The sequence below is a fragment of the Barbus barbus genome, assembly GCF_936440315.1.
Source record: "Barbus barbus genome assembly, chromosome: 33".
NCBI lineage: Eukaryota > Metazoa > Chordata > Actinopteri > Cypriniformes > Cyprinidae > Barbus > Barbus barbus.
In genome coordinates, this window is record NC_136761.1 from 12,784,182 (window position 1) to 12,795,382 (window position 11,201).

Here is an 11,201-nt window from a genome sequence, read left to right on the forward strand (position 1 = left end):
ATAATATTAAATAATAATATGTATGGTAGTAATATGTACTCTTACAGTACTATAATGAACCCTTTAGTGGTAAAGGAGGCAATGTCCCTTTGAGGTTACTGCCCCATTGACAAGCTGTTGTACACCTAAAGGTACAATTTTTGCACAAATTATTTTTTGACAGTTGTAGTTTTTGCAATATGTTAAAAAAACAGTACTGTCAATATAGAATACACGTGTGTGTGTGTGTGTGTGTGTGTGTGTGTGTGTGTGATTGAAAATAATCGGTGAAACATCCAATCATTTAGTATCTCTATAAAAATATGATCTGTACAGGACATCCAGACTTACAACTGTGACATGTGAGGTCTCAGAGAAATTCACTGAAATAGATGGTCCACTACAGAGGCAAAAACTCCATAGCTGGGTCTCAGGACGATATACACTATAATTCATTTAGTCTTTAATTAGTTGTCTGTTTTTGTAAACTTGTAAACATTAGTCGTTTTTCATTAATGTTGAGGCCAAGTTCATAGCTCACTATACGCGACTATGATACATTTAAATAAACTTAATAACTCTGAAAGATAACAAGATACTAAGATACACCATATTGTTGTACAATTTCCATTGATAATAAAATTTATTTTGATATAATGTAGGCTATAATATGAAAGCATGCAAAAATCGTAAAATTATGTATCAAGATGAATGCAACTTTCATTTAAACCCAAAGATAACAGAAGAGGAGAATGTAATTTTTCTGGTTTTAAAGGAACAGTTCACACAAGAATTAAAATTTGCCCATGCCCTCAGTTCAGCCAAGATGTAGATTTCATCTGGACAGATTTGGAGAAATGTAGCATAACATCACTTGCTCACCAATGGATCTTCTGTAAATGGGTGCCATCAGAATGAGAGTCCAAACGGCTGATAAAAACATCAAAATTATATGATTAGTCCATCAACTAATGTCTTGTGATGTTAAAAGCTACATGTTTGAGACAAATTTTTAACTCTAAACCGTAACTTCCGGCCAAAATACTAATCCATAATTATGCTTCCTCAGTGAAAAAGTCCAGCCCTTGTTGTCCTTTCACATTAAAATCCATCAACATATTTGTTTAAAACTTTTTTGAATGTTTTCATTATAAAGTTGATCTGTGCATATTTCTCTCCTGATTCAGATGAGACAACCTTTTTACTGGATAAAGCAATATTAAAGGTTTTAAAATATTTTAGTTTGAACTAAAACGTGTCTTGATGTAGGCTATTTGTTTCCAACAAACACACGGCTTTTCACTTTAAAATACGTTGATTGATGCACAGTAGTTGTACTTCAAGATGAGCAAGTGATGTAATGTTACATTTCTCCAAATCTGTTCCGATGAAGAAACAAGCTCAATTACATCTTGGATGGTAAAAGCAAAATTTCAAGTAATTTAAATTTTTGGGTGAACTATTCCTAATGTGTAATATTTGTATAGGTCATAAGAGTTACAGGGCATCATTTAGGTCATAATAAATTTAAATTGTTCCCGCGGTGGAACCGCATGTGACTTTGACTTGCTCTCTAGGTAGGAACTAGGCAGCTCACCAGGTTTTGAGACAGCTACTAAAATAAGAGAAGTTGCCTAACCCTGGCACAAATCCACATATTTTGTAGGACTATTTCGTAATGTCTTTTCCTCAATGTTAGTCACTGCTTCCAGCATTTAACACAACATTTCCGTAAAATGATGCTGTGTATAGACGTCAGGACAGAGGGAGTGAGAAAGAGGACATTTTGTAAAGAGAGAGAGAGATCATAGGTGGAGACACACACATACCTATACAAGTGTTCAGTGTTCAGCGCAGGCCTTCCGTTCAGTATAACTTTAATTCTCGTCAGGGATATTATCAATCGGACAGCTGGGATTCTGTTGGTCCATTTTAACGGCTTATTTCGTTCGTTTTAGCTTCGGACTCGTCGGGTTTCTGTTGGATCTTTAGTGTCTGGCTAGCGAGCATAGCTAGCCGCAGCTAGCCGGATAAATCTCTTTCCTCGGCCTTAGGAGCCCATTACACACACAGAATGGCATTAAAACGAATTCACAAGGTAAATCGTTATATTTTATGTTATTTGTTTTAAATTCGCTTCATAACCCCTTTTGGTTTTTGTTTGATGTGTAAAAGATATAGACGTTAGCAAATGCTATGAGGATAGCAGGCTTGGGTATGAAGCTTGGCTGTTTTTGTTTTTATTATTAGTATTGTTGTTGTTGTTCGTTTTAATGTTGTATTATTGTTTCCTTAAAATTTCAATGCTGACATTGTTATCTATCTATCTATCTATCTATCTATCTATCTATCTATCTATCTATCTATCTATCTATCTATCTATCTATTTGTTTATATATCCATCTATCTGTTTATATATCCATCTACCCTTTTATCAGTCTTATCTATCTACATTTATCCCCCGTAATAACAGGTGCCACGTTGTAATAAATAGCTTTACAGCATTACAGTCTAATATAGCTATTTACAACATTTCTTCAATCAAGAAAGAGGAAATACTGGAATGAGATTTTGCAAGGTGGATAAGGAGGATTTCATGTGGATGTATTTCCTCTGTGAGTCACATCCAGTTAAACAGAACCTTATGTGATTTCTCATGCTTGAACTCATGGTGTTGATTCAGATGAATAAAATTTATGAATCATCTCAGTCACAGAAGTTACTAGTTGGGACAGGATTTGCCTTAACTGGTTTAGAGTAAATATTATGGGCATATAACCCTGGCTTCTTATCAGTTCTTGTTAGTTCATACTAATATTATCCCTTGTATTAGTGACGTTTTTTTCATTTTGGTAAACGCAACAGCTTTGCGTCATTTCTAGAAGTTCTTCCTGGAAAGCTACTACTAGTGCTCAATACTCCAGTTAGAAATATCCGGGCCATACCAGTGTGAAGTAGTTGCACAATTGTTGTTGAGCTTGGCGACAGGATGATTTTTCCCACTTTTGCTGACTTTGAGAGCTTCTATTAATTAGACTGACACAGCAGATTGTTTGTGGGCCAATAGCCAAATACTTGTGTGGCTTGTTACTCCCATGTCAAGCAGTTTTCAGGGAAATGTGAAGTATGGCATGTTTAATAGGGAAATGTGAAGTATGGCAGAAACTGAAAATTGAGCTGCGAATTTTAGGACAGCATTTATGCCAAGTGTGCACACAGACGTCTGGTTGAAAATACTAGTCGTGTATCTCTAAAGTGATGACAGGTCTGGTTTATTCTCCACACCCTAATCTGAAGTATGCAGTCGTACAAACAGCCACTAGTGCTGATGTTCACATTGTCCTATATTGGTTAGTTGAATTGGTGTCGTACATTGATTCCCAAGAAGGCTCACCTCCACGTCATCCACGCTGCTTATTAAGGATGACAGAGAATGAAATTAACCGTACTTCTTGAAACATTTGTAATTTGGTTGTCTGTGTGTTGTTTTTTTTTTGTTGATTTGTCTGCCAATTAGCTGAAATGTTGTTTACAAATTAAGAATGGCCTTGATTTAACTTTATAACCCTGTTGTTCTTCTCATGTGGATTGTGACACGGTTGAGTTCCTAGTTTGGTTAGTTCCTCATTAGTAGCTCAGAGAGCTAAGATAATCTTAGACTTTAATACAGATTATTCACTTTATAAAGCTAAATTATGCCATTTCTGTTGATCTTGGCTAGAATTCAGATTCAGTTTTCTTAACTAGAGCGAGACCAATAATCTTTTTTGTTGTTGTTGTTCTTAACTTATGTAATTGTTATTGAATAAAGTGTTTAATGTTTTTATTGTTGCAGTCTAATGTAACAAAGTAGAAATAAATTTGGTTCTTCATTTTGTTGATGGAGGAAAATAAGTAAGTAAGTAAGTCGTGACGTATTGTCAAGTATGGTGACCCATACTCGAAATTGGTTGCTCTGCGTTTAACCCATCCAAGTGCACACACACAGCAGTGAGTAGTGAACAAATGCACACACACACACACACACACACACACCGTGAACACACACCCGGAGCAGTGGGCAGCCATGCTGCAGCGCCCGGGGAGCAGTTGGGGGTTCGGTGCCTTGCTCAAGGGCACCTCAGTCGTGGTATTGAGGGTGGAGAGAGCGCTGGACATTCACTCCCCCCACCTACAATCCCTGCCGGCCGGGGACTCGGAACCCACAACCTTTCGATTACGAGTCTGACTCTCTAACCATTAGGCCACGACTTTCCCCTACAAGTACTGGTATCATCTGAAAAAAAAAGTGGTTTAATTTTTAATAATCCCTCAGGTTTGAGCGACTGATGTTCTCATAAGTCACCTTTATATAACACTTATACAATACAGATTCACAGTAATAAACTGAAAATAAGTCAATGATACAATCAAAATATGACTCATTTTAAAAAGCGGGTCTAACAAGATGATAGTGTTTATTATTAAATAAATTTAATTTAGTTATATGAGATCTACAGAAGACAATATTGTTGTTCTTCAGCTGATTCAATTCAGTTCAATCAATGTTGCTAAATGTGTTAATCATGCAACGCATTCAATTCAGCTATAAAGAATAGAAATTTGTAGTGTCAACTGGTTTTATATTCAGAGATGTGCAGCCAGTCAAAAATATTATGAACTAAACGGTCTACCCGTGGTTGTTTTGGTGTTTCTACCTTAGACACCCTCATCATGAAAGAAACCTCTGACCTCTTATTTCCTGTCTGTTCGCATGCTTACATGCACAGGCAAGTGTCGCCAAAGGGTTGCACTTCACATACATGAATTCTCAGAAATGTGCTATTTTCTCAGAAGTGGTTTATATAGTTATTGTATTTTCTCATAAAGAGAGACCGAAAGCTCTAGAATGGTAGCTATTTCCTTGTTATCTTAATGCCTAGGTGTGGCTAGAGATCAGAGGACTGGTTTATTAGGCCATCATTTGTCATTATAAGTAACAGTGCTAAACCAGCACTTACCTTATTGTGAACACCCATTTGTCCCATTTCACTTAGAAATGTACAGTAGCTAGGGCTGGGTATCGTTCAAAAAATGTTGATACTGATACCTTGACTTTGATACCGGTTCCTGAACAATACTTTTTCCGATACCAATTTTATGAAATCAATTTGAACAAGATTACATTATCTAAAAAAAACTTTGGTTTCATTTTTTTTTTCAGCTTGCTGACATTTAAAAAGACTTTTAAAGACTCATCTCCTGGCCACAGCACAAAGGAACAAAATATATCCAAAACAATAAATCAGTGCACATAGTTTTAATAAAGCTCAAGTAGTTTTCACTTTACACGTGTTATGTTTACACTAGTGCGTGTTCGTTTTAAAATGCATAGCTCCTCAGACAGAATCATCATTTAATTTTCCACTGATTTACTGATGAGCATTAGCACCTTCTAGCGCTGTCTGCCTATACAGGTTTAACGTTATATGACTTCTCTCTTCAGAAATGGCTGTTCTTACTCAGAGAAAATAACATAATTCAGTAACATTACTTGGCCAAAACACACGTTAGACGGCAAACGGAAGTTTTGAGTAAAAGCGGAATATAAATCTTATTTATTTGCTTATGTAGCATGATGCTATAGTGTGCATGAATGGTCACATAACGCATGCTTTCGGTCGTGTAGTATGGATGGACAGAGATCTTTTCTGAAACACAGTGGAAATGCCAGTATGGTTGAGGATTGCTTTCATTTTAAAACAAAAACGCACCATTGTAAACGTAGCAAGGGGGTTGGGACGCTTTCACACTACAGCCTTAAGTGTGAGCCACATCTTTGAGTGAAATCGGTGTAAACTAGTAGATGTGTTCGACTTGACGCGGACCGACTGTACAGACTGATCAGTGTATTACAGTGCCACGAGAGCTATAGAGAGGAGACTGCTCCGTATGCTTTCTAATTGCTCTCGTGGATGTCAAACACTGATCGATCTGCACAGTGGTAGTATTAATCATAATAATAAAAATACAACTAAAATAACATTTAAGTTGTAAAAGGAAGTGTCTAGGCTGCATTTAATTTATCCAAAAAACAAATCAGTAAAACTGTAATGTTGTGAAATTATTCTTACTATTTAAAATACCTCTTTTGTATTTTTATATATTTAAAAATTGTATTTATTCCTGTGATGGCAAAGCTGAATTTTCAGCTGTCCTCAGTGTAAAACAATTCTTCAGAAATCATTCTAATAGAGTGATATCCTGCTTAAAGGGTTACTCCACCCCAAAATGAAAATTGTCATTAATTGCTCACCCTCATGTCCTTCCAAACCCGTAAGACCTCCGTTCATCTTCAGAACACAAATTAAGATATTTTTGATGCATTCTGAGAGCTGTCTGACCCTCCCATAGACGGCAGTGGAATTAACACGATCAATGTCCAGAAACGTAGCAAGGACATCGGTAAAATAATCCATCAGGGGGACATCAGGGGTTCAACCATAATTTTACGAAGCTACAAGAATACTTGTTGTAAGCAAAGAAAACAAAAATAACAGCTTTATTCAATAATTCATTGATTAAAGACACTGTAGTGCCATTTTGGAGAGTATCCCCTGAGCGTAAACAGCGTATGCTGTTCTGTGTCAGCCGCACCACACGGATACGCTGTTTTCGGTCAAATCAAAGCATAAATTACCGTAGAAAACGTATGCGTGTGGTGTGGCAGACACAGAACAGCATACGCTGTTTACGCTCAGGGGATACTAGGTGTTTGTGGCATTTAGGTGACTGTGTGGAAACCAAAATTTCGCTCAATCAAACTCTGTTGATGTTCTTCGTAAAGTTGCATTAAGAAGATGACAGTACTGTCGTTTCCTGCCAGTGGTTTTTCCAGAGTGGAGAAAGCTGTCAGTATTCAGATCAGTGAGGGTAAGAGTGAGTGCAATTATACGATAATCTGTCCACTGTTCCCATCTAATCCTGATGACACATGAGTCTCCGCTTTGATTGTTCTCCAAAATAAACAGTTTGGGCCTCTGGGACAGATGAGCCATCTTGTGACAGTTCATAAATTGCATTATCTTTCTGGGAGATGAATGCATCAGTGTAAAATCTGGATTAAAGTGAAAGGCTCATCTAGTCTATTTCCTACAGAGACATTCTAGATTTCAGCTGCTTAAGTGTCTAAATGTGGATTTTAATAGAACCAGTTAAATGACACAATGACTGATAATGTACTTTGAGTCAAAATCAGATTGTTCATCCAGCAAATTAAAAGTCTATCCATCAGAGTATGGTACAATTGGGGGATATAACTGCTGTCATGTCTCACTTATGCCCTAATAGTGGCATAAGACTTATTGTAAAATCCTACATTTTTAAATTAGTCATTTTCTATGTAACATTATGAACCAGCTGTTTGATACCCACCATGATGACTGAATGTTTGTACTGTGTCTTGTAGAAGCCTGTTTTTAAAAAATGTGTGTGTGTTCAGATCTCGCAGTTCTGTCCAGTTCTGAGTTTATATCTCAAAATTATGCATTTTTATTTTGCAATATTGATTTTAAATCTTGAAATTCTGAATTGTGATGTTATGTATAAACTTTCTTTCTTTATTATTTTAAGTCAAGAAACAAGCTTCCATAGTCTTGTGTGTTGCTTACATATATTTCTTAAAACCAAGCAGTTTATTATTTATTCAAGAAAAATTGGATATACAAGGTTTTCAATGGCCCAGTGATGTAACACAAAATTGACTTTTTTTTTTGTGGCAAGTTCCAAGTAGCCTCTGCATGTAAAAGATTTATAAAAGCACATGATCATTTTAAAGACAGAATTCCCTTTAAAATAGTTTTAGTTGAGTATAGAATGTCACAATGCAGTATATATCAGATTCCAAAAGTAATTTCACGTCACCTAGCTTTATGTAATGCTGTCAGTAATTTGTATGCCAGTTTTTTGACTAACTAAAATCTTTTATATATTAAGATATATAGAAAGTAGGTTATAGAAGCAATGCAAAGAGTTTTTAATTTTGATGTTTTGTTTCAAGAATTAAATGTATAGAAACTGTATGGATGGATGACAGACGACATTGTTGATTGGATGCCCAGAATTTATTTTGAAAAATTCTGTGCACTACTGATGCATCCTGTCTCTCTCTCTCTCTCTTTAGGAACTGACTGATCTGGGCCGGGACCCTCCAGCGCAGTGCTCAGCAGGACCGGTTGGAGATGACTGTGAGTTATTTTGCTCTTTGTTTTCATTACCTGCCTCAGAGCATGTCACTGAACTCAACTTAATGAGGCGTTTCTTATTCTTTATTTGCAGTGTTTCACTGGCAAGCAACGATTATGGGACCTGTAAGTGGATATATGTTCTTATTTGCATATGCATATTGATGATGAATTGTGACATTTATTTGCATTGTTTTACCACTGCATTCACTATCAAGTCATTTTGCTTTGTTGTTTCCTTACAGAATGACAGTCCATATCAAGGGGGGGTGTTTTTCTTGACCATTCATTTTCCTACAGACTACCCTTTCAAACCACCTAAGGCAAGAATAATTAACGACTTAAACAACCTATGGGTTATTCTGGCTGTAAGATTGAGATTGTTTCATGATATTTTGTATTCCCAGCATTTATTTTGCACATACTGTAGTCAGATGCCACAACCTGCTGATATTCTGAAAATGTACAGTAAAATATCAGTGGTAGGTTTGAAATGTATGTGGTCTGATAGTCTGTTTCACCCTCTAATTTATAGGTTGCATTCACCACAAGAATTTATCACCCAAATATTAACAGTAATGGCAGCATCTGTTTGGATATTCTAAGGTCGCAGTGGTCTCCTGCATTAACTATCTCTAAAGGTGAGCCAACAAACAACAAGAACATTGAATGTACCTTTTTCTTAAGAGTCTTTTTATGGGATCGCCAAGATGTGCACTGATAATGTTTATGCCATGTGCCAACCTCTCTATTCTTTCTGTTGCAGTTCTATTGTCCATCTGCTCACTGTTATGTGATCCAAACCCAGATGATCCATTAGTGCCAGAGATAGCACGTATCTATAAAACAGACAATGAAAAGTAAGTATATTTGCATCTTAATCCTTATAAATAAAATGTTTAAAATGTTATATTATAAAACCACAAAGACAGTTTTGCAGTTTTAATCTAGCCTGATTATTCTTTAGCTGGTGTGAATAAGAGATACCTTTTAAGTAGTGGGAATTGCTAGTTTTATGTCTTCTCTCAGGTATAATAAACTAGCCAGGGAATGGACAGAGAAATATGCCATGTTATAGGGGTTAAGGTGAGCAAGGCATCATGGGAGAGTGTCTTTGTGTGAGCATGAAAGGTTTACTAATCTCTAGACATCACCAGGTTGCAGCACTGTTGGTCAATGGTTGGCATTCCTACTACTGGATGCAGTAATGTTATTGATGGTCTTCAGAACTGGATGCAGCTTTTTAAAATTGTATTATACATGAGACAAACACAATCATTCAGAAATAAATGCAGTCTTACCAAACATAATAGACAACAAATCTCAATTTTTTTGAATGGTAGTGTATAACTAGTAAAACTTTCATGTATTTTTTTTCTGTTTACTAAAATGAATATTGTGCATGGGACATGTTTGCAAATAAACTGGTGTGATTCATAACTAAAAAAAAATGTTTTTCCTGCAAAATCTTTATTTGTGCATTATTAATTTGGTTGTGATTTAATTAATTTCTATGAAAAGTCCACTGGAAAAATTCTATAGAAAATCTGTGGCTCTCACACATACCAGCCAGTTATAGCCCATTTATGTTTTTTTTATTTGTATGGTTTTATCATAGGTTTAATGACAAATGTTTAGTTGAGGTAAACAGTTCAGGCTTTCACTATCACCAAAGTAAACAACAGAAGTAATGTTTGGAGTTGCAGTGTAGACGTGAAGAGGATGCTACTGTGTCTGACCTTGAGCCGTTTCTGCACTCTGTGTTTATGTTGGCGTGAGCCAAGTTGGCAGACGGTCCGCTTACCCAGCATGTGTGACACTGCCTCTGCAACAGCGTTTGCGCCAATGCCACACTACATTTCTCTTTCTTTCTCTTTCTCTCACACAGGTACAACAGAATAGCTCGGGAATGGACTCAAAAGTATGCCATGTGATACCTGAAGAACATCAGACCAATCTGCAGTATAGCTGGAAAAAAAACTTTTTTTTCTTCCCCTCAATGAATTGACAGTTCTCCGTGTATTCAGACCATATCAGTTCAGCTTGGTTATTTTGACCCCCTTCAACCTTCATTCACATGCTGTAAAAAGACCACGACATTGCAAAGATCACCAACTTTATGTTCAGAAAAATGCTCGTGTCAAAGAAGCATGTTTTAACTACGAGCTCACCCATTTTTTATTGAGATGACAAAAAGAAAAAAACATAACTAAGGTGAAACCATCGAATGCTTCTGACTCACGCCACTGGCTAGAGGTGCTACTTAAGAAAAAGAAACGACGATTCTGCAGGTGCCAGCGTACCTCGAAAAGTTGATCTGTTGCTCGGTTGGCCTTCATGTTTTTATATGCTTTTACAATAGCAATGAGAACTTTGGTCTGTGAAATATATTCTTGCTTATAACTGACTGTTTCTTACCAAATCAGTCACGTCATTGTATCAGCACTTATGAAAAAAATATATATTTTGCATGTTAATGGAACAATTAAAGTAATTGGTCTGTGGTCTGCCAAAAATGAATATCTGCAGACAATGTTAAGCAAATACATGTCCACTTTTAGAGTCTGAGAACTTTTGTTACTCCTTTTCTCTCCTCTTTTTGATGTTTTTAGAATGGGGAGCTATTAGTTCGTCTATCCTCCTAAACACTGTTCTCTCATTGCACTGAATATACGTGATTGCAAGCTCTCAATGGATGACCGATCAACTAATAGCTCTACTAGTTGTTAATTTTGTTTGCTCAATAAAGTTGCTAAACTATCATTTGTTGTTTCCTTCTGCAGTGCCACTGAGAGAAGTTCATGCTTGGCATCACAATTGTACTTGATTCAGTTCACTGTGTTCAGTGTATTATGGCAAGCCATTTTAGCTTAAAATGTATTGCGTGCCATAGTGTATGGGACAATAACATTAAGTGAATGAGCTGAATTTGACACTGTAGTTGTTCGACACACATTTCTAGGTCTCTCTGAGATCTCCCAACAATTGCTGGACTACTAT

The 11,201-nt window shown here is 36.4% G+C and overlaps 1 protein-coding gene across 1 annotated transcript; it reads left to right on the top strand.

Moving 5' to 3' along the window:
- Positions 1-1,542: 1,542 nt before the first annotated feature.
- On the top strand, positions 1,543-10,963 carry LOC306853376 (ubiquitin-conjugating enzyme E2 D2-like). The gene is made up of 7 exons (XM_079390731.1): positions 1,543-2,077; positions 8,141-8,204; positions 8,296-8,327; positions 8,447-8,524; positions 8,737-8,842; positions 8,968-9,061; positions 10,090-10,963. The coding sequence occupies exons 1-7, from the start codon at positions 2,054-2,056 to the stop codon at positions 10,133-10,135; spliced, it is 444 nt and encodes a 147-aa protein (XP_079246857.1). The 5' UTR covers positions 1,543-2,053; the 3' UTR covers positions 10,136-10,963.
- The last annotated feature ends 238 nt before the right edge of the window (positions 10,964-11,201 follow it).

Excerpts from the sequence above, each read along its gene's own strand:
- LOC306853376 (XM_079390731.1), top strand. The coding sequence starts at position 2,054 with ATGGCATTAAAACGAATTCACAAG. Across the intron at positions 8,525-8,736 it reads ACCCTTTCAAACCACCTAAG|GTTGCATTCACCACAAGAAT; the intron begins GCAAGAATAATT and ends TCTAATTTATAG. Across the intron at positions 9,062-10,089 it reads TATAAAACAGACAATGAAAA|GTACAACAGAATAGCTCGGG; the intron begins GTAAGTATATTT and ends TCTCTCACACAG.